Source organism: Corythoichthys intestinalis, chromosome 21 (assembly GCF_030265065.1).
Source record: "Corythoichthys intestinalis isolate RoL2023-P3 chromosome 21, ASM3026506v1, whole genome shotgun sequence".
Taxonomy (NCBI): domain Eukaryota; kingdom Metazoa; phylum Chordata; class Actinopteri; order Syngnathiformes; family Syngnathidae; genus Corythoichthys; species Corythoichthys intestinalis.
Window position 1 is genome coordinate 20,405,193 of NC_080415.1, and position 23,603 is coordinate 20,428,795.

At 39.5% G+C, this 23,603-nt stretch overlaps 3 protein-coding genes across 4 annotated transcripts; all 3 read right to left on the bottom strand.

The window, feature by feature from the left end:
- Nucleotides 1-442: 442 nt before the first annotated feature.
- eif3c (eukaryotic translation initiation factor 3, subunit C) lies at nt 443-11,334 on the bottom strand. 2 transcript variants are annotated; one of them, XM_057825492.1, is made up of 23 exons: nt 11,180-11,334; nt 10,276-10,393; nt 10,133-10,198; nt 9,861-10,050; nt 9,637-9,762; nt 9,487-9,538; nt 9,239-9,357; nt 9,000-9,130; nt 7,436-7,586; nt 7,243-7,346; nt 5,205-5,346; nt 5,006-5,128; nt 4,489-4,582; nt 4,218-4,405; nt 3,920-4,144; nt 2,660-2,851; nt 2,417-2,588; nt 1,360-1,519; nt 1,175-1,240; nt 1,019-1,106; nt 773-938; nt 657-698; nt 443-590 (listed from the first exon to the last, which is right to left on the bottom strand). In XM_057825492.1, exons 2-23 carry the CDS (start codon nt 10,371-10,373, stop codon nt 511-513), a joined length of 2,775 nt encoding a protein of 924 aa, XP_057681475.1. In that variant the 5' UTR covers nt 10,374-10,393; nt 11,180-11,334; the 3' UTR covers nt 443-510. The 2 variants fall into 2 exon arrangements, with proteins under 2 accessions (XP_057681475.1, XP_057681474.1); XM_057825491.1 differs by having other exon boundaries at nt 443-698.
- Nucleotides 11,335-11,986: 652 nt separating this feature from the next.
- Nucleotides 11,987-20,819, bottom strand: LOC130909252 (probable serine/threonine-protein kinase DDB_G0282963). Its single transcript, XM_057825495.1, has 7 exons — nt 20,129-20,819; nt 14,852-17,220; nt 14,636-14,681; nt 14,432-14,551; nt 12,467-12,553; nt 12,277-12,390; nt 11,987-12,186 (listed from the first exon to the last, which is right to left on the bottom strand). Exons 2-7 carry the CDS (start codon nt 17,126-17,128, stop codon nt 12,041-12,043), a joined length of 2,790 nt encoding a protein of 929 aa, XP_057681478.1. The 5' UTR covers nt 17,129-17,220; nt 20,129-20,819; the 3' UTR covers nt 11,987-12,040.
- A 147-nt stretch (nt 20,820-20,966) lies between these two features.
- LOC130909264 (transcription factor 7-like) lies at nt 20,967-23,409 on the bottom strand. Its single transcript, XM_057825515.1, has 9 exons — nt 23,393-23,409; nt 22,955-23,244; nt 22,834-22,878; nt 22,600-22,664; nt 22,091-22,159; nt 21,846-22,008; nt 21,676-21,783; nt 21,553-21,601; nt 20,967-21,365 (listed from the first exon to the last, which is right to left on the bottom strand). The coding sequence occupies exons 2-9, from the start codon at nt 23,216-23,218 to the stop codon at nt 21,235-21,237; spliced, it is 894 nt and encodes a 297-aa protein (XP_057681498.1). The 5' UTR covers nt 23,219-23,244; nt 23,393-23,409; the 3' UTR covers nt 20,967-21,234.
- Nucleotides 23,410-23,603: the final 194 nt, after the last annotated feature.

Consider the following 23,603-nt stretch of genomic DNA (forward strand, 5'->3'; position numbering starts at 1 on the left):
TACGGTATATTATTAAAATTTTGAAAACTTTCTTTGTAAACATCTCATGTTACTATGTGGGTACACGCGGCTTATAGACGGGAGAGGCTTATGTATGTACAAAATATTTTTTTCTTTAAAAATGTACTGGGTGAGGCTTGTAATCAGGGGCGCCCAACAGTCCAGAAATTACGGTACATTATCTGTGCATTCCATAAGTAGCCATTGTGCAATTTTGTTAGGTGATATGACCTAAAAATTAAGGACCCAGTATTTTTTTTCTTTAAAAATGTACTGGGTGAGGCTTGTATTCAGGGGCGCCCAGTATTCCAGAAATTACGGTACATTATCTGTGCATTCCATAAGTAGCCATTGTGCAACTTTGTTAGGTGATATGACCTAAAAATTAAGGACCCAGTATTTTTTTTTTTTTTTTTAAGAGTAAAAAGGAAAGACCAGAAAATAATATTGAATAACGGTATTTATTATTCTGAATAGCGACAAATCTTGTGGAATGTAACCTTTCCAAGATCAATAATTGCCTTGGTTTTGATTCCTGTAGCCTCGTTGGTAGCCTCCCTGCTTGGACTGGTAACCGCCCTTCCCTCCATCTGTTAAAGGCGCATTATGAAAATCAGGTCCAACAAATGAAAACGTAGTGTATTTGCGCAACATACCTCTCTGGTACGACTGTTTCTGTTGATAGCCACCTTTCTGATCTGTAATGCGAGGGTCAACTGATTAGCAGTGTAGCTCAAATAAAACACAACCAATATAAACAAGTCAAGCTGACCTCTGTTGAAGTAGCCGCCATAGACACCCTGCTTGAGGTCAAAGACGCGCTCGTTGTTTTCCACCAAACTGCCTAATTTCTCGGCCAGCTGCAGGGCCATGTTCTGCAGGGAGGTGGGCTCCGTGCGGTGCATCACCACCGTCTGCGTGGGCTGGTCCAAAGAGGCCTACAAGCAGGTTTATTGATATTAGAAAAATTCGCAAGATATAAAGGAATCCTTTCATAATGTTAGAAGTTAAACATTACCATAAGCTCCTCGTTTATAATCATTTTGCTGATGATGCTGTGCACTGTGGCTATCTCCAACTCAAACATGTCGCACAACGTCGCCATACTGGAGAAACATACAATTCAGTTTTCTAAATCATGAAAAAAACAAAAGCCAGATTTAAGGAAGCTGACCTGATCGAGTCGTACACGCTGCTGTATGTGAACAGGTACGTCCTCAGCGACTCCTCTTGGATCTTCCTACATGAAGCCAAATGGATCACATGGTCACAACAGGGGATGGGGAATGTGCAGATTCATGAAGAGTAAGAACTCCATTGGATATTCAGGGAAAAAAAAAAAAAAAAAAAGACGCAAACCTGACAAGCATCTCGCGCACTCGCTGCGTCTCGGGAAACAGGTCCCAAACTTTACTATTCATCTTTTCGTTGATGATGAAGGAGTGACAGGTGCGCCAGTCGCCCATCTTCATTGCCTTGCTGGCCGCCACTACATGCTCACGCATGCTCTCTGGGGGACCTGGGATGCAAAAAAAAAAAAAAGGATATTTAGCAAAGGAAGTACAGATAGTCCCAGGTTTACAAATGAGTTCCAGTTTTACACTGGCGACGTAACCCGAATTTCCGTTTAAATCAGAATTAACCCTTTAAATACCCTCTAAATCTGAAAATATCTATCCAAAAACAGACGTTGGAGCTAAGTCCCCGCTAGACAGCGAGCTAAACTCCAAAATTACGATGTAAGACGTCAGTGTGGTTTGCTGGCTTTATTCAGCTGCTCATGATATCAACACTTACAGAATGAAACCGAAGAAAAATCAGTTTCATCTTCAATAACAGCAATTCAAATGTGCATTTATAACTAGCTGCTGATACAGCATTAACAACTCACACAAACGATTAGTATGTTTCCGTTCGTGTCCGCACATCAGCAAAAAAAAAAACAATCACATAAACTCGCCCTAAGTATTCGACCACAATTGAAAACGCACAATAAACTGTACAAAAGTTGTTATATACAGCTGTTGCCTGTGTGAATGTTTCACAAGCAATAAATGCACGTAGGCTTGCAGCTCTAATCTTTCCCCTATCTCTCTCTCGGCTGCGTGACTTCTTCGTGGGAGCAAATGCGCTATTCTTTGTGTGCGCAGATATGTTCTTCATGTGTACATGCACTCTTACTCGCATGCGGAAGTAACCTCCTCTACACTTCCTGCGCCAAAATAAAAGCATGCCTCACAAAACAAAGCTCAACATTATTAAAAGAAAAAAGACAAGACAAAATGGCGGATGAGCGTACGGCGTCGTAAAGTGCGGCGTCGTAAAGTGCAATCACATAAGTCATGTACATCGTAACCCGAGGACTACCTGGATTACTGGCAATGGCATTGAATGAGTCGCATAATTCTTTCGTTACCAAGTAGCGGCTGCCTTTCTCCCACACGTAGCTGATGGTGGAACTGCTTGCTGATCATGCGCCGACGAGCATCAAACTCATGGGCAGCCATGTAGGGGATTTCCAGCAGCATGGCCGACACCAGGTACACACATTCCAACAGCTCTAAGTTGATGTGCATGTGAAAGGGAACCTGTGATGCGGACACAACAATGATCAGGGATGTGAACCCTATTGATGATTAGATACTGTATTTGTACTGACCTGTCTCCTTTTTTCTATTTTTTCCTGCTCTGCGTTTCTCTCTTGCATGTTCCTCATGAGCAAACCCTGCCCTAGGAGCTCCTTGGCACGGCCCGAAGACTGGATGTCCAGCAAGGCATTGTGGGCGTCTTTGATCATGCCTTGACGGAAGGCGCAGATGCCCAGTTGGACCATGGTTCTGTTATACAAGATCTAAGAGACAAGAAAGCAAGCGGTTGATGTCCAGCAGTGTTGGGCGATATTTATCACATATACAATTGTAAACTTTCTATTCTTATAATTCCCATATACCCTATTTAGGTGGTTATATTTCTCACAGCAACAACAAGGAATACCCTCTAGATGTCTCTGACTCAACAAACCAAAGGTGTCAAAAGGCACCACACAACACAAACCCATGGTGCATAAATAAAACAATGTATCAAGGAAAATTATGACCTTCCGAGGTGGATGAACACAAATAGCGATGACAACATTGTAAAAGAATTGGTCAATAACAAAACACTATATTACAAAAGGCCACCATAAGACCTGCTGGGAATTCCAGCATTAACTCTCCTCTGTCTCTTCCCCTCTAAACCTGTGCAGTGAGTGATGCATTCAAAATAATAATAAAAAGATTCAAAATTCAAAATATTTTTTAAACCACAAGCCGCTAGCGACCCAAAACCAAAACAGGCACCTACTTCCCTTAGGCATATATGAGTCTCCATGAGCAGCAGCATAAAAAAAAAATTCAAAGCCGTTCCCTAATAAACTCTAAAGAGTTGGCAGAAAAAAACGCAAGTTTTCTTAATGTTTAAATAATCTACATATTTTTTTGAGAATTATCAAAGCATTCACACAACGAAATAACGCTGGGAAAGTTTGTTAAACATATTTCTGAGTGTGTGGGATATTGTTCTCACATGGACGCGCCTCTCTGACAAGGAGAGGGAACAGGAGAGGGCGGCGCCTCGGCCGTGCAGCGGGAGGACAAGAAGAAAAAGCGGCCGGCGCCACGGCGTTCGTGCACACGCACAAGCAAAAGCGCAATACAGAGAGCATGCTCTCCATGTTTTTATTTTTTTAAAAATAATGTATTAGTCCGGCATGGCGGCCCGACCCGACCTGACCCGAACGTGAATGCTTAAATTGTGGGCCCGACCCGACCCGACATTCGGGTCGGGTCGGGTTCGGGTTCAGACACAAAATCTAACCTCTACCGCCTAACATAGCACTCAAATCATCACATTATCACCACTCAAGCTTGGTGCGCACCTGCACTGGCGGGTCAGCGTGCTGGATGTTGTCCTGCAGGTGGCTCATCAGCATCAAGTCGCGGGCCTGGTACCAGCGCGAGTGCAGCGCGTGATGGTAGATGTGGCAGAGGATGGCGCAAGTACGGATACGGTCGGTGCGGTCCTTGGCGTAGATGAACTTGCAGAGGCGGTCCATTATAACGGCGCTGTCCTCGCCTTCGCTCTCCTCCTCGTCCTTCTGGGACTACACAGCACCCGCACTCCTAAGCACTTTTTAACACACTATTAGCATTGATGTTGATAGAACTAGTTCATACCTTGGTTTCTCCCTGGAAGCCCAGGCTGCGTCGGTGAGCTTTGTAATCAAACTTGTAGTACGTGTGCATTATTCTGCGCAGGTAGATGCGACAAATCTCCTCCGTGGTGCCTTTGTTCTCCAAGTAGGTCAGGAGACGGTCCATGATACCACATACGCGCCCTTCGTCTTTCAGATTATCCACATATTCTACAGGGAGTGGTTTAAATATCAGCTCCACCTTTTAGGCAATTCATATTTTTTACAGCATGAACCCAAGACTGTGTGCTCACCTTGTGAATGAGGATCTGTGTTTTGCATAATCTTGGTAAACTCTTCATCCATCCTCTCCACCAGAGTTAAAATGCAGCCGCGAACCCTAAAAGGCTGAAAACAGGCAAGGCAATGAACACATTAAAACACAGCTTTCTTTTCCCCGGCCGTTTTGCTGACTGTATCGCTGCCGCAATCAGTGGACATCAATTTTGATAGTTGATTATCACTTGGAGACAGACATTGTTGACCTAAACATTGTCTTAACCCTTTATTAGTAGATATTCTTTTTTTCTCCATTTTTTGGAAAACTTTTATTCCTTTAACATTTAAAACAAAAAGTTCACACAATTTTGTTGGACATGTTACAATGACAATTAAAAATTCTATTCCAATATCTTCATCATATTTATTATTAAAGTAAAAGGTGAAAATTTTTATTTTTCTATTATTTTTCTATCTTTTTCATTTAAAAAAATTAAAACTATTCACTAATAATCGTTTGTGGTAGCTACTGACTGTGGAAGAGATAAACACCTGATCTGAGATGGTTAAGTTCTCACTGTCCTCTGCAATGTTCTCCCCGATAAACATGTCGTTGTCATACAGAATGCCCAGCAGCTCATCGATGCATGCCAGACACTTCTTCCACATTTCTGACTAATGGGACCAAAAAAACAAGCATGTCAAAACAGAGCATTAGATGATGTGTGCCTCAAGCTGAAATATACAATACCTTCATGAAGGTAGCCATGTTAGGATTGTAGTCATACAGCGATGCAATGATGTTGAACTTAATTTTAACCAAGACGCCTTCCCCGAGGTTGTGCTCTAAAGCGATGCCGGCGAGGGCATCAAGCAGCTCAATCTGGCCAGTCCTGACAAAGAGCAGTCGTCATTTATTATTGAACAGAAATTTGAATAAAAATCGTGTCTAAATTGGATAAGAATGACTCATTCTTTTCACACGTTTTGTTCAATAAATTAACATAGGCTTCATTACCTATTGACGTGACACTTCGTCATTCTTTGCGTCACACCTAATAAGAGTGGGCCAACCTTAATTTAGTATAGTCAGACGAAGACGGCACACGTTCATGTCTAAGCTGGATTCAAGCTTGGATTTTTCAAGAACTACGAAAGCTGTACCGCATACAAACAGGAAGGATTGTCTTAGAAGATATTTTGTTCAAGGATTCAAGGTAAATATTATATTTTTCGTACCATGCATGCATTTTGAAACGTTGCGAAAAAAAAAATCAATGGGAGAATGGAAACCGCTACGACGCTGGCGTCATTCTTCAACATATATACGTAAAATAGATGCGTAACTGCCCGGTTTTTTGCTCTTTTAACAAAGAATCGAGATAGTTTTACGTCCATGTCTACAAAGAATTCAGTGATTGAAGCATTTATTCGCAGGAATTTTTTTTCTGTGTTTACACATGGAGGCGGCTAATTTTCGTACCTGACTAGCCTCATAGTTGGCAATATTTAGACGAAATAAATGCTACCTTCACGGTTTTTTTTTTTGCTTTTAACCAAGAATTGAGACTGTTTTACGTCCATATCTATGAATAAGTCGGGGATTTAAGCATTTATTCACAAGAATTTTCGCCAGAAAAGCTCCGTTTACGTCAGGCGGCCACTAGCCTCATTCGCTACCAGAGTAGCATTGTACTTCGACATTTGTACGTAAAATAAACGGTAACTGCACGGTTTCTTTGCTTTTAACCAGGAATCTAGACTGTTTTACGTCCATATCTATAAAGAATTCAGGGATTTATGAATTTATTCACAAGAAATTTCACAAGAAAAGCTCTGTTTACGTCAGGCGGCCGCTAACCTCATTCGCTACCAGAGTAGCATTGTACTTATATTTATTTATATTTTATATTATATTTTATTTATATTTTATACATTATTTATTGTACATATATACGTAAAATAAACGTTAACTGCACTGTTTCTTTGCTTCTAACCAAGAATCGAGACAGTTTTACAGCCATATCTATGAAGAATTCGGGCATTTAGGCATTAATTCACAAGAATTTTCAACAGAAAAGCTGTTTATGTCAGGCGGCCGCTAGCCTCATTCACTAACGGTATATAGTGTATAATGATGATTAAGGGCTATTCTATTCTATAATAAGTTGTGATTGTATATAGAATTTATTAATAATCTATATGCTTTCCTCAACTATTAAGTTTCTGATGTTAAATCGAGTGATTTATTAGCTGTTGAAAACTTAACCTAAAAAATTAAGTTGCTATTTTGGTCAAAAATTTATGTTAAATATTGCTATTGATCCTGAAAATATAGGTGATTATCTCTGCATTTGGTGATTTTTGTGCATCTAGTGTAAAATCTGAGAATTTTATAGCCATTTTAAGTTTTGATATACTTATATAAAAAATAATTAGGATTTCATATGGGAACGACTTTGAATTTTTGATGCCGCTGCTCATGGAGACTCATATATGGCTAAGGTAGGTGCCTGTTTTGCTTTTAGGTCGATAGCAGCTTTGGTTTTGAAAACATTTGAATTTGAAGTTTTTGAAAATAGCCCCCTTAAAATCGGGCCCGTTTCCCATTTCATGTCAATAGGTTATGAAGTCTATGAAATTAATCATTGAAAGTGCATTGGCAGCTGGGTCTACCTTGAACCTAGCTACCGCAAGTAATGAGTTCTAATTTTGTGATCTTGCCAAATGAAATTGAGATGTTCAATCCTAATGTTTTTAATTCTATTGATTATGCACAAAGTGAATACCGGTCAGTGCCCTTTTTGCCCCGAGCTTGCAGGATTTCATGAAGCTTCTTCACCACGACAGCAGTGTTGATCTCAGTACCCTTTGCGAACATCTTGGGCTTTTCCTAGTGATTGGAATCAGACAAAACATGCTATTTTTGTTACTTATTTTTTAAAATGTCCCAGAATGGGCTCGTACAAAAACTGAGGTTACCTTAACGAGAGGGACGCCTCCCTTCACCTTCTCCCACCCTGCCTCCGCCTCCTCTGCTCCTTCTTCCTCAGGCTCCTCTTCCAGCTTTTCTTTCTTCTTTATCTTCTTCTTTTTCCCCACCTTTTCACTGCTCTTCTCAGGTGCCTGGGTTCTGAACACATCGTGACAAGGTGTAAGAGAAGTGAAGCCTGACAAATATCATCTAGAGCTAAAACGATTACTCAAATAATCTAGTAACTCGATTTTAAAAATTGATCGAGGAATTTTCTCCACCTTGAAGAATCTTTTAATTTCACCAGCTCTAAGCATTGCCAGGACTACTTTTAATACGGCACAACGCTCTGACGTCACGTGTGTACAGAAAGAAGACAAGACAGCGGATATATTTGATTGTAACGACAAAGAAGCTGAAGAAAGTGAAGAGAAAGGCACCAAAAAAAAAAAAATGTCAAAAGTGTGGGAGCATTACAAGCTGGACACCAAGGCGAACACCGTTTCATGTATTCACTGTAAGACAGCGCTTGCATAACACTACAGCATGTCTTCAATGCTGCAGCTCCACTGAAGGCACCCAGTTTACTCTGAGAGCAGGGGAGCGATACTCTAGACAACGTAAAATTAAGTTAACGTAGCGCTAATGAATAAGATTAATGTTACTATACCTTGCCAACGTAACTTTAGCCCTGCGGAGGGCTAGGTTTTTATTAATTACAGGGTTTCCCTTACATACAAGATATTGTGGCTGTACGCCACACTAAAATAAAAGCCGCCATGCCTTGCAAATTAGATTTAAAAAAAATTATTAACTTTTTTTTTTTTTTTTTTAAATTGAGGCAACCCTGAATTATGACTACTGTCAATGTGTGGCTAATGTGTCTTTCATAAAGGCTTTATTTAATCTGTAACAAAACAGCACTGTAGAGTATTGAGGGTGCACAATAAAAACATAATAAAGCTAACTGTCAATTTCAGCTCAGTAGTCAATGATGGATAAAACACCAAGTAGCACTGGTGCCTAATGTGCTCCAATACAGCAGTTATCATACATTTATTTTGAACACTGCAGAAACTCAAAATCCTATCAGGACTTACAATTTAGACTAACTTAAAAGTTAACTAGAACTTAAAAATAGCTTGACACAAATGGAAATTCAATTGAAACACATGGGGAAAAAGACCTAACTTTTAAGTGATGTGTGTTATTAAGTGTAATGACATTTTTAGGTAAGATTTTTTTTTTTTTAATAAGATCTTAAGTTTTATTGACTGAAAGCAGTAAATTTGTTCTTTTTTGTCACATCTGAGATGCAATTGTTGGCTGTTTTCAATAATGTACATCTAAAATAAAGACATTAATTGTCAAAAAAAGTTCAATATTAGGTAAAATGTCTTGTTTTCTAATGTATATTTATAATTGCTCTTTACCTAAATAAATGTTTTATCCGATTACTCGATGGAATTTTCAGTAGAACACTCGATTACTAAAATATTCAATAGCTGCAGCCCTAATATCAGCAAATTGGTATCGTTCAAATTGTAATTAAATGAATTGTAGGCTACTCACTTCTTCAGGAAGACCATGGCAAGGGAGGCACTCTTGCCCTCTCCTTCATCAGAACTTTCACTTCCGGTGTCCACAGTGTCAGAGCTCCAGTCTTCGTCATCGTCGTCGTCGTCGCTGGAGGATGACTCATCCTGTCAAAAGAACTGTCTTATTAAAAACTCCATTTAAACATTTCAAACTATTTAGAAAGTAGAGATGGAAAAGTTCGAACTATAGGCCCTCTTTTTCCAACTGCTTACCCCGGATCCTTTGGCAGATTTGAGGAACTTGCTGGCTTCCGGCGCAGCCTCTGGCTTTTTCTTCAAAAAGGACTTGGCGGACACACCATCATCATCTCCATCACTGTCAGAGGACGAACCTGACGAGTAAAAGCTGGATTATTATAACTCATTCCCTGGTAGCTGAGGGTATGTGTTATAGTAGTTAACAAAAGAAGAAAAGAAAATCATTGAAAAAAAGTAAGAATTAAAAATAAAAAAGGGCCTACCTGAATCATCGGGGCCCTTTTCCTCCTCTTCATCTGCAGACTCTTGAGGATTCTATGAATAACAACATTGAGTTATTACTCCGTCCATAGTTTCCTCCAGTGACCGTCGGTTTAAAAGTGAATGTGTAATTGGACGTGTCATTTCACTACCTCCTTGTACGCTGTGATTTCTGTCTCGTAATCCCGGTTGTACTTGCGAATCTTCTGACGCAACGTACTGAGAGCTTTGGCATTGTTCTTGTTCATTTTCTTCTTGCCTTCTTTGTCCTCCCACAGCTTAAATACAACATTTTAAAATATAATATGACTTTAAAGGAAAAGGTGAAAGTTATAACCGCCACACTTACGAGACCTAAACGTTAAGGGTGGCTGACCTGATTCAGGTAGTCTTCCAAATCTGCCAGGAGTCGAATGTAGAAAGGGGGAACCCCCTCTTTGTCCACAATATTCTTGCTTTTGAGGAAAGCTCGACACAACTGTTCAAACTCCTCTAGACACTTGGCCATGTCGCGGATCTTCATGGCGTTGCGTATAGTCTTGATGAGATTGGTTAACTCTTCGAACCTACACCACAGAGAAGCGTTAAATTTTTTTTTTTTTTTTTTTTAAACTTGTCGCAAGATGACCTTTATCAAAAGCCGCCAACCTTTTGTCTTTGGCGCTACGCACGACACGCTTGGTGTCCTCCTCATCATCGCTGAGCAGCAGTTGCCTGTGGAGATGAACATGCATTGTGAGATCATTTCAAATATAAACGCAACAACGGATTGATGCAATAATTGTACTGACTGCTTGAGTGTAGTCCCGGGTGCTTTTGGAGTGATCTCATCAGCGGACGAGGACTCCTCTGACTCGCTGTCAGACCCGGTGGCAAAGAACCGAGACATTATTGAAGAGAGTGCTCAATCTGCAAAAACAAAAATATTTCAAATATCAGCATTGACAATCAGCCAGTTCAGGCCACATAAATCATACATGAAGTTTAAATGACTAGCAAAAAAGAACAATAATGTTATGCTATCAAGATTGTCACCAGTGTCAGCCAAAACAAAGTCAGCCTCCAATAATTTTAGGTAGTTGTGTATTCTCTCCTTGCTAAACCGATTGTGCCAATACAAAAAAAGTGTCTTATGGGTGAATGTAGCTTAAATCACTTTTGACTTTTTAGAGGGGTTAATTTTCGTGCTGACACTTGTTTTGCATACAGACTTATAAGTGGCAATGATAAAACCGAGTCAACGATCCCTTAATTTTGTTGTTTCGTAAATGGACAATTACTTAATCTGTACTTATCGATGTATTTTTTTATCTTAGTGATAGATACAATGCACTGCCTAGAAACACAAAAAAACGGCAAACTCTCGTTGGATTTTTTTTTTAACGGTTTGGCACTGGTTTTGTTAGCAGAGAAACCATATGCCGGATTTCTTAGCGGGGCAATTTTGATAAAAATATATAAAACAAAGGACACTCGAAATGTATGTTTATGAAAATAACTAAATAGCGTTACTGTATGTAACCGCATAATGGTAATTTTACATTTTATTTTCATTTGACAAGCCATCGGACGATACAAACAAGAATCTACGTGACGTGTAACGGAGCTAATGCTAAGCTAAGCGGGCCCGGCAAACATCGAGATAGGGACCAAGTCATCATCCAAATGAGGAACATATTTCCACTCTTAACTCACCTACGTCCTTGTTAAATAAAATCTGCAAGGCTTCTGTCTTGTTTGAGTAGTGTTAAAATCCAGTTTTGCTGTTAAGAGCGGCACAGAGAAAACGTGCGACACCGTCTTGTGGGTCAACCGCGCCGGGGAAAGGAAGTGCTTGTTGACTCAGCTAATCACTTTAGTTCCCTCCGGTGCTACAGCGCCAACTATCGGGCTTCTATGACACAACCACTAAATGTCGTCATCGACTTACTTCAAAGGGATTAAAGCGTTCATTTCTCTCATGGCAGTACATTACTAATTGTTAGTGTTTTGCATGTGGATTATTTAACTCATTGGCTGCCACTGACGTCCAATTAATTAAAAGTGGGATATCCGTTCACTCACTGGCACCCTCCCAGTTTAAAAGTTAAAATTCAATGGATGAAAAGAGCCACATGATTGGGCATCTATCATCATCATCAATGGCAGTGTTAGTTAATAAAACCCCCAAAATGATCAGCAGCTGATGCCGAAAGACTATGGCGGACACATAGGCACATAGGAAAAAAAAAAAAAAAAAAAAAAAATCAACAGCTGATGCTGAAAGACTATGGAGGACACATAGAAAAAAAAAAAGGCAATTCCTCTGCTAAAAAAAAAAATCTCGTGAAAAACTAAGAAATATTTCATAAAAATGTGTACCTCAAATTTCTAGCAATTCCCCCCCCCCCCCCCCCCCCAATAATCCAAGGAATTAAATGTCAGCCTTTTACTTTATACGTCAAACGGATGCATAGCTTTCCACGGAAATAAATCTGCTAAAACCAATAATTCATTTGGCAAAAAAACTTTATTCAGGGTAGCAGACAATATCGTAAAAGCAGATAATACTTCAAATTATTTCTCTGTATCACTCAATGCTTTGAGCAACCGGCTTCTCAAAAGATGCTTCTTGTCTTGTTTAATTTTTTTTATGCGAGGAAGCAAACTCATTAAAAAAGCTTCGTCTTCATCCTGTCTCTCCGCTGGGATTGCTTGTTTTGCTAAGGTATGAAATGAAAGATTTAGTGGGCAATGACATGCTGGATGATGTACTTAGTGCAGGCACCACATATTCCACTAACACAACCTACCTGGCCCTTTAGCCAGCTGAGTTCCTTGACGTTGCACAGGAAACTTTAGGCTTTTACTTTTAGTGACAGCACCGTTAGCATCAAGTACAGCGGGCCTGGATGATGTTGGGACATCTGAAAGAGCAACCATGTGGTCATTATCTTAGCAGTCTACTATACCGGAGGTGGATACCCCCATCCCAATCTTTACCCATCTTTGGCCTCTTCACTACAGATTGTGCATCTCTACTTGGGTCACGCATCCTTCTCTGGTGAGTGTTGACAGCAGTATTAGATGCTAAAGAAGGGGGAGAGAGTTTTGTTTGATCATGTATTATTTCGAACAAAGGACAAACCACTGAAGAATTAGCTTAGTTACACTCTTAGGTACACTCTTCCTTTTTGTCTTGATACCTAAATATCGCTAGCACTGCTTCCACACTCACTGCCCTGATACACATGAATTTGTCCTATACAGGTATGAGCAAATGCCATTTAATGCCCCTTTAAACTAATTTAATATCCATGTCCAACTGCAGATAGTTTCGCACACACACACACATTGTAAGCGTTAAACAATGAACATTTTTAATAGTTGAAAATACAAATACAACAAACAGCTTGATGCAACTTCTGTTCCAGTGAGAACACAAGACTCTGGAAGGCCATGCATGCATGGAAGAGAGCTAGGAGATGAACACTAGCAGCCTATTGATGGGTATTAACTTCAGCCCTAAAATTAGCAACCGGTACATAAGAGAAATTCCTGGGCTTAAAGGGAAAAAAACTATAACTTTTTAATGCCTCAAATACTTAATTTAATGCTTTTAACAGACTTAATTTTGACAAAATACATTTAATGACTTAATGCTTTTTAATGACCTGCATAAACCCTGTTTCTATACGTTATTAGGTATACTCCCCAACACCACAGGGTGTCAAGTCAATCAAGGTATTTGTAATAAGCATTCAACACTACTTATAGCTAAGTAACATATAGGGCTGCAGCTATCGAATATTTTCGTAATCAAGTAATCGACTGAAAATTCTATCAATTAATCGAGTAATCGGATAAAATTATTTTTTTTAGGTAAAGAGCAATTATAAATATACATAAGGAAAAAAAAGCATTTAATCCAATATTGAACCATTTTCAGTCAATCAATGCCTTTATTTTCGATGTACATTGTTGAAAACAGCCAACAATTGCATCTAAGATTTGACTAGAAAAAAAAATTCACTGCTTTCACTCCCAAAACTTCTAGATCTTATAAAAAAAAAAAAAACCAAAAAAAAAAAAAACATTTCTTGCCTAAAAATGTAATTACGCTTGATAACACACATCACTTGAAAGCTACGTGTTTTTCCCATGTGTTTCAATTGAATTTCCATTTAAGTCAAGCTATTTTTAAGTTTTAGTTAAGTTTTAAGTTAGTCTAAACTGTAAGTACTGGTAGGATTTTGAGTTTTTGCAGTGTTCAAAATAAATGTATGATACCTGCTGTATTGGAGCACATTTATTCAGCAATGACTACTGAGCTAAAACTGAAAGTTAGCTTTATTATGTTTTAATTTTACACCCTCATCACTCTACAGCGCTATGTTTATACGGATTAAATAAAGCCTGCATGTAAGCCACGTTAGCCACGCATCGACAGTGGTCATAATCAATAGAAACATAGCCCTCCGAAGGGCTAACGTTACGTGAGTGACAGTAACGTTATATTTATTAGGGATGAGAAGTCTACTGCTTAAAGATGGCGGTTGTTTACTAATGCTCCCCAGACGCGGCCGAGTCTGTCATTTCGCATCTAGTCCTAAATGCATGCGATATCTATGAGACTCATCGGACACTACCTGCTACCAAACTAGCATCATGCGGGCGTAGTTTTTAGCAACGTTTGCGTAGTTTGTAGCGGCTGAAGTTTTTTTTTTTTTTCTTCTTTCTCTACACATGTGACGTCAGCGCGTTGTCCCGCATTAAAAGTAGTCCGGGCAAAACGTGATGCTTAGAGCTGGCAAAATTAAACGATTCCTCGAGGTGAATAAAATTACTCGGATCAGTTTTTAAACTCGAGTTACTCGAGTTGCTCGAGTATTCATTTTAGCTCTAGTAACATATATAGGTCCTAAGAGAGTCTATAGCTCACTGTGTGGAAAATATATTCATAATTACATGTTTCATTAGATGTTGAGAAAGCAGGAGCGTTGCTTCCCAGTGTTGTGCCTCCTCCCAGAAATGGCGGTCTTCCTCTTAGCTGTGGCCTCTCCATTCCACACTTTGGCAGCCTGGTTGCTAGTGTCAATGGAGTGTGTAGATGCGGTTAGTCATGAAATTGTCACATGTTACATGTTAAGTATGAGAATGGATTTTACTTACCTGTGTTTAAGGGTCGCAGGTTGTATGAGGTGGACACTGTTGAACCCTTAAAAGCATATTAAGAAAAAAAAAATGGAGGTGATTCTTCAGTTTGACTGTTTTGCAGAGATACCGTCTCATAGTGAAAGACTATTTTGAGAAGAGATTATTTCATTTTTTCAGTAAATACTTGGTATGATGTGCAGGTACTATTATATTATGACTGCTTTTATTTACCTCGGTAGGTGTGCGAATCTGCAAATTGCGTCTCATCATAGGGATTGCTGTTGCCGCCACCTCGCCTCGTCCTGGTACCAACGCTGTCTGCTTGAACCTTGGCCGCAGCAATGAAGCTTTCAAGCGAGGCAGCGATGGTTTAGTAGCTGGTTCAGACAATATCTTTTGAGTAGAGATGTTAGATGGAATGGCGAGCAGTGCCTGAACTTCTGGTTCTGCCTTATTAGCATCAACTTCATCACATTTCTCATGAGCTGCCAGCAATTTGTTCTCATCCAGCCTGGCGGCAAAATTGTCCATTTTACCAGAACCTAAAGGTGTTGATGTGATGACAGGGTCCTTCATGCTCTTCATATCAATGGTCTCATCAAGATTAAAAGCGTTGCTTTTGTCATCAGTATGAGTGCTTTGATCACAAGTCAGTGATTGCAAAGCATCCTTGGGTTCACACTGAACAGCCTCGGATGCAGACGCTTCGTTGCGATCTGCTTCCAACGTGCCTTGAAGGGGCTCAACAGTCTTTGTATTAATGGAAAAGTCGTTGGAATGACTATCAACAGAAATGGTTTCTGACATTGGTATTGTGCCATTGGACTTACAAACTTTTACGTCAAGGTTATCTTTGTGAAAATCACTTTGACTTGCTGCCATGGTCATTGAACCATCAGGCTTAGGAGGCTCCACATCAAAAGAATTGTGGTTAGGCTCACTTGACTGGCTTTCAGACATGACTATTGTGCCATTGGGCTTAGAATGTATTGTTTCGGAGGAGTGTTGATGACCGTCACTAAAACTGCTTTCTGACTTTATTTTTGTGTCATTGGACTTAAGCAGTTCAGCACACATGTCGATTTGAGGACATTTATTTGATTGGCTTTCCAACTTGTTTATGTCTTCACTGGATTGAGGAGGGTTGGCGTCAAATGTGTTGTGGTGGTTGTCAGATAAATGGCTTTCCGATATGTTCAGTGAACCGTTGGACTCGGCAGATTTTGTGCCGACTGCTTTCTGGTCACAGTCACCTTTACAATGGTGACTGTTGTTGGAGTGGTTTTCTGAAATCGATGAAGCACTACTGGAGGGAGTATTTGCATCGAAGGTATTGTTGTTAGGGTTACTTGAACTGCTTCCCGATTTTAGAGTTCCACTGGGCAAAGACGTGTTGTGGTGACTGTCACAAGAAATGTTTTTCGACAAAGGTATTGTTCCATTTAACTTACAGGGCGGTACAGCGTCACTGCTTTTGTCGTGACTCTCATAGCAGTCCGACTTGGATAAAATAGTATCGGAGGGAGGATTTGCATTAAAGATATTGTGGTGATGGTTACTTGAACTGTTTTCTGATATTGTCACTGCACCACTGGAAGAAGAGGAACTTTTAGCCTCAAATGTGTTGTAGTGAGCGTCACAACAACATGTTTTCATACACCGACAAGGAGCTTTTGCATCAAATGTGTTGTGGTGGTTGTCATTGGAGCTTTGTTGTGACATGGACAAAGAGCTGTTGGACCGATGGAGACTAACACTAAAAGTGTTTTCCAGTGTTGTTTCGGTGGACTGAGGGTAAAGTTTAGTATCAAAGGTGCTGTGGTGAGCGTCAGTTAAGCTAGTTTTGTCCAACTGCGAAATGGTGATGTTGTGAGCATTTGTCACATTGGTTTTCACCTCAGCTGTATTCTCAAAGGGCAAGCTATCCTGTTCTTGAGGTTTGTCCTCCAAAGCAGGACCTTCATCATTCCATGTGGGCAGATCCTGTTCTTCATTTTGGGGGCGGGTCATTTGGGATGCAGTTGAAGTAGAACATGTGGACATTTTGTCAGTCTCATCAAGAGTCAAATTTGCAACATGCTTTAAATTAGATTCAGTCGTTGCCATCAGTGAGGTGTTGCTTAATTGATTGTTAGTAGTAGTTATATTTTCAGATGAATCAAGCAAGCTAGCAGTCATTTCCGGTAAGCACTCATCATCCAACCAAGAGATAGACGCATGTTTATCCAAGTTGCGAGGTTGGCTGAAGTTTGTTTTGTTTACCTCTATCCTTGGGGTCAGAGTGGTCCTTGCAGCCAAAGGTAATGCTTGCGTACTATTAAGTATGGATAAATCATTCATAGTCTGGTCATATGTGAGCTCCAGGAGGGTAATATCTGGAAAGAATTCCTCATACAAATACTGCTTTTTCTTCAGTGTTTTTCGTTCCGTGGATAGGTTTCCTCTCACTTTTTCTCTCTCTGGATTTTCAACAAAAGGTGAAGAACAGCCCATTGTCAAATCAGCCATAATGAACTTTTTTTTTGAAACGTCCACACAGCCTTGAAATGCCAAGACAAGAAGGATGTAATGGCAGATTCTTCTCTTCAAGTGATTACAGCCTGCAGATGAAGAGTGCAATGTATAAAATAGACATCACATAACCACAATTCATAATGCAGTTACAATGGACTGTTATGTCTATGATAAAGAAAGCATTGAAGAAGTAAGATTTGAATTTTCAGTTGACAAGGAAAGATAAAAATCCATTGTTTTTAAGCTCTAAATACCAATATGGTATGCTGCTAAACAGACATGTGCAGATTACCGGTTTCAAGGTATACCATGGTATGAAAACGTCACCGTTTCAAAACCGCAAACATTTTCCGTCATACGGTCTCTAAGGTATTAGCTATTTTTTATGTCTCAAAAATGCATGGAGAAATCCTTCTCTTGCAGCTGAAAGGCTAAACCCTCCCCCACCGGTTGTTGCTCTGTGTCAGTGAGTCAGTTGTGCTACATAATGCTCTTTCCCCCCCCATTGAAGAAAACGAAATCGCTGCTATGGGAATACTTTGGCTACAGAAAAGTTAAAGACTGCTGCGGCTTAGAGGAGGAGGGCCAACTGACATGTAAAACATGTTTGCTGTGGGTGGCTGCCGAGGAGGCAATACCTCCAATGTGATTTTGCATTTATACTTAGGGTGTAACGGTACATGTAATAGTATTGAACCGTTTCGGTTCGTGGTGCTCGGTTCGAAATGGACGCGTACCGAATGAGTTTCTGACGTAATATAACCCTAACTTTTCGAGGCTGAGAGTCGATCGGGTTAGTTTCTTTGTGTAGATTATATTTACTCCGTCTTCTCTACTATAATGAGGACCACCACGGTCGGACAGTAGGCTATAACCCAGAAACGTCAACGGCGGGACAACGTGGCCGCCGCCAGAACGCAGTGAAACGCGGGCGTTAGAGTCAATCAGCCAATGCACACCAGTCGTAGTGCGGCCGCGTGTTAGATGCGTCCCAGAAGCGGCTCAACGCGACACACGCGAAAAGAACGGCAGAGTTTATTATTTGACGCGAGACGCAGCCCTCCTGCGTCAATACTACTACCGGTAGCTAGGATCGGGCCGGAAGTAACTCGTGTAAAAATACGGTTGATCCGGTCGATTTTCAAACTAATATGCAATCGATTCGTAACCCACTTTTTGAGTCCATCAGATTTCTTGAGTTGTAGATCGGGGCACAGTTGACTTGTCTTTGTTGATTTACTGCTGCCTTCCCTGCTATAATAATAACCAACACGGCCCTGTGTTCAATACAAAACCCTCCTACCACAACAAAACAAGTAGGAACTAATATTCACATAGGAATTAAAGTTATACAAAATATACAATATAAATGAATACTACATCACATTTGTAAAATATAAACACATGATAAAATAATAGCCCATTTAAATAAAATAAGTTGAAATGAGCTAAAACACCTGTAATTAAATAATAGGAATAATACACACATCCTGCTTACACAATTAAATTTATTAACTTCTGTGTGGTGCTTTAACTTGAGAAAATCCACCAATAAAACTTTTGAAAACCGTTCATAAGAAAAAAAAAATGTTTCATTGCGGCATCTCATTTCTAAAATACTCATTGGGATTACTTTTCTCTTTAGCACAGGACTTCTTTTTTCTCTTTCAGAAAGAAAGCTGACCAATACGCGGGGTCTGAAAGGCATATTGTTGTTGTATCATCTTTAAATACCCGCTACTTTTTGAGCAGAATTCTAGCTTTGTATAGGCTAATGTTCCTATTGTTGAAAGCACAATTGTAATAAAACACTAGCACATTTATATTTGTTTTCTTACTGTACCGAAAATGAACCGAACCGTGACCTCACAACCGAGGTACGTACCAAACCGAGATTTTTGTGTACTGTTACACCCCTAATTTATACAAAATTAAAGGTTAGTAAACACTGTCATGAACGTTTCCCACCAGCTACGAGAGTTAACTCAAACGTGTTTAGTGTGTCTAGCGGTGATAAAACTTTTTCTCTCTCTGGCATCTGTGTGTTGAGACAGAGAGTTTGTGTTTCATGTAAATATGATAGGAGTCATACACATGTGCTTATTGAAAATAATTCTATTATTTTTGTTCTGATAGTAATAATGTTTAGCTGTGGCTGTGGATTTAGGCTCACCGAAAGGACTATTTTTGATTTTATGTAGAATTTTTTTCCCCTAATTTAACTTTATACTTATGTTCCAATTTGTTAAGAGGTTTTGAAAAATAATCATTTTCGATGGAAAAAGTTTTTTTTTTAAACAGATATCTCAAAGTAACACATTTTAGAGCTGTAATTGCAATACCGTGATACCTTAAAACTGATATTTTGGCTTAAGGTTATCATACTGTCAGAATATCATATCGGCACATGCCTACTGCCAAGTTTAGCATATTAGTGCAAGTGTATCATAAAAGTACTGGTACAACAAAAGTAAATCATGAAAACCTTATTAAACCGCCCTAACTGGCATCATAGCTTGCACAAGTTTAGTGATTTAGAATTTTAGATACAACTCCAGTTGGAGCGATTAACGAATCGCAGCCAGATGTTTTAGATTTTACTCATATATAAACATGTTGAAACGACTCAATGACCCACATTAAAGCAAAAGCACCCATATAATAGTGGAAAAGTCATCAACACAGTAACCTTCCAAGTTACAGCTCCAATGGTGTACATTTTACTACCTACATGTTTCCATTACTCAGAACTGTGAGACGTACTTACTAGTCAACCACCATTAGTGTCACGCCAACTTTAAAACAGTTAAATAGTTCACTTTAACGTAAAACAACAACAGCAATGGCACTGCAGAAGTGCGGCCAAGTAGCAGAGGGGTTTCCTTTAACATTTTCATTCTCTGACATGCGGTAGTGAAATGTTTGCTTTCACAACTATTTTAAGTCGCTGACATACTTAAAACGCCATACTTAAAACGCCAGTTGACAACTTACCCGACACAACATGAGCTTTCAAGACGATCCCTGTCACGCTAAAATCATTTTCATTCGAGTTTAAATTTAACGCCAAATACTGTGCTTCAAGATTTCAACCAATCACAGCAATGAGTAACTTCTTTTGTCTCTCCGCCGTGGCATACGGCTCTGCGTCATGGTACCTACATTGCCCTCATTTGGCGTGGTGGGAAAGCTGCACTTCTTGAGAAACTACGTGTCAATATGAAACATTCCACGTTATCTAACACTGTTAACATATTTTACTTAAGTCATCTGAAATATATTTTCTGGGGGTTAAAACGTTTTTTTTTAATGAGCATAGCAAATGCATTTAAAATGGGAATAGCGAATATGAATAAGGTGTTAAGTAATCATCAAATAACAGTTTATGCGAATATATTCAATGTTAGCTATAATACATTGCAATTTTTATTTTATCCCCCCCCCACTCAATTTTTTGTACAGAACAGGCGAAAAAATTTTTTTCATGACTATTTTACCATGAAGATTCTTACTGAAGGTAACAAAACTGAATGTATACATTTCTTCAAAGTAGCCACCCTTTGCACTGTATTCTCTCGACTAGTTCAACTGACTCACCTGAAATTGTTTTCACTTCACATGTATGCCTGATAATTGTTCATTTGTGGAATGTCTTGCTTTAATCAATGGGGTTGGGACCTTCATTCGTGTTGATTTCCATTTTTTGGCCTATACCGTTTTATCAACACAAGTATGGTATGGCTTGTTTTTTTGTTTTTTCTTAAACGACCCAATTTTAACAAGAACAACTAAAAGAAACATAAGTTTTTTTAATTGAAAAAGTTGTCAGCTCTAACAGAGGAATAGAACTTTTATTAGTAAAAATTAAAAAATTCTATTCTCTGAACAACATAATTGAAACTGAAATTGATGCGCTGCCTTTGTTATTTACCAAGACAACACCAATTTATTATATGGGTTTTGCACTTTACCAACTTAGTTGTATGGATGCTCCAAACTAAGTTTCGTTGTGCTTTTTGCAACAATAATAAATATTATGAATCAAATCATTTATAACGGTTTCATTTAGCCTTAAAGAAAAAGCTGCAGAATTGTTTCGTTTAAAGCATGAAGTCCAGCATCCTTCTCAGCTGATTTTGAGCCATGGCCACAGTGTGATGACTCTCCTGCTTTCTTGCGTCACACTCAACTGACGCTTCGTCTGGGCTGACAGCCTGGCAAGTATCCTCTACTGACGACAGGCAAGAAAACGAACAAATGAGTCATCCATCAGATAGAAAAAAACTCAGCTATAATTGTTTATCTAAAAACATCTCACAATTTTGCTTATTGCTATTAGCAAAGGACAATTCCATGGAGGAGCAGAAAAATAGCATTGGCGTTAAAAAAAAAAAAAAAAAAACTTCCTGACGTCGTACCTTTAGAGTTGGTGCCATCTTTGACCCTCTGCCGTTTACGTTTTTTACCCTAAAACACAAACATATACTCAAGATCTCAATCACTGTATAGAGGCGGCCACGACTGTCCTCATGTGTACTTACGTAGTTTTCAGTGCAAGACCAATCAGGATGTTGCTGGGTGTGAAGTTTTTTGGCAGCATCAGCGAGCTCGTAGTATTTCCTCTGCTCCCTTTTTGTCAGTGACTTCCACTGCGGAGAAATGACAAGAAGTGACTCATTCTGTTCAACACCAGCCAACTTTGGACACTCACCATCTGTCCGATCACTTTGTTGACATCAGCGCTGTTCCGAATTTTGAGCATGGCCACCACCTTAGGCCTCTGCTCCTGCCGGAACAGCATGAAGGCATTTAGCGGCTTTTTGATGTACTGTTCACGTCTCTTTCCATCGTGTTGATCCTCACAAGATCTTTTTCTACAGAAACATTTAAATTCAGACAGCATGAGATTGGAATGAAATACCAACTCTAAAAACCAAAGGAAAAACTGATCCATACCTTGAGTGGGATTTGATTGCTGATGTGGCAGCAATAGACGGAAGTGGACTTTGCTCCTCAATTTTATTCCTATTCTTACAAAATACACATTAAGTAATTGAAGTAGCAACTCATGTCAAAATCCATTTTTACCACAATGGCCGGCATTGAGTGATCATGTTTCTGTGCCATTAGAAGTCATAAAGACATCCAAACTCTATTGACTGGATTAGCTCGGCAGCAATCGAATGTACTGGGCGTCTATTGTTGTCAATGGCAACCAAAATGAGTTAATTTATTAAATAACAAAGCCGTTACAATAGTAGGCATGTCGTTGATCCATTTCCTTAGTTTCAGTGTTGTAAGTGGCAATACGTGAGGGATACTGTGCGGTCAATGTAAAAATGGTTCATTTTTAGAGCAACTCTGGTTTGTCTATCACACGTCAATGGCTGCCAATGAGTTGACATGCTGGTTTGTCTATCACAGTCAATGGCTGCCAATGAGTTGACACGCAACTGTTGACTTACAGATTGTCAATTCTCACGTCTTCTACGGAAACAGTCGAGTCCATCATCAATGTTGGGTCTTCATACTAGTCATGGCACAGACAGAAAAAAAAATACACTTACAGCTTTCAACTGTGATTTGATTTTAATTTTTTTCATATGAGCATTTTCAGAGCCTGCAAGGCAGATAGGCCCTATACAATTACATGTACAATTGGAACATGATAGATAATATAAGAAACAAGAATGTCTTACCGGGTGATAATTAAAAGGACTTGCACCCCATTCATAAGGGAGAGACTGAGGAAAAGCAGAACTGTATTTAATTCCTAATTTCTCATAGTTATCATTTATTTAAAACCAACATTTTCCCTACCAGGCCTTGACTGTACGGCATCATGAAACCGGGAGAATTCCACTCTAGGGTGGAAGTCGTCAGACTCATGAAATTTGGAAACTCCAGCCTCTTCCCAATGGGGAACCACACACCCGACCCATCCACCTCGCCTTCTACAGTACGGAGCTCAGTATAGATGGTCTCGTCTGGCTCATCACAGAACAAAGGACGATTTGGGGGCAAAGAAGGGTCGGATGCGTCACCTGCCATTTCTTCACACATGACAAGCTCGCCTTGATCCATTGGACGGTGCAAATGTTTAAAGTCTGCTGTAATGAATATAGTGAAAAAAAAAAATTGGGAAACGTAGCATTTAACAAAATCTGTATTCTTGTCAACAAGCATTCAAAATATCAATTTAAAGCAATTATAGTCATACATATCTACCAATAGAAGTGACTGAAAAATAAAGCAAACCTGCACTTTTACAACATGGTTACCTACTCACCATCAAAAGTTGAACAGTCAATGGCTCGCTTCCAGACTTGGAAGTGCTATCACATGCTGAACCCACCCACCTGCTAGTGTCTTTGATCCTTTGGTGTCTTTGTGATATCACTTGTTCTATAATCACCATGGCAATAATGACAACTCCCCCCCCCCCTTTTCCCTCTGGTAACCTGGAGAT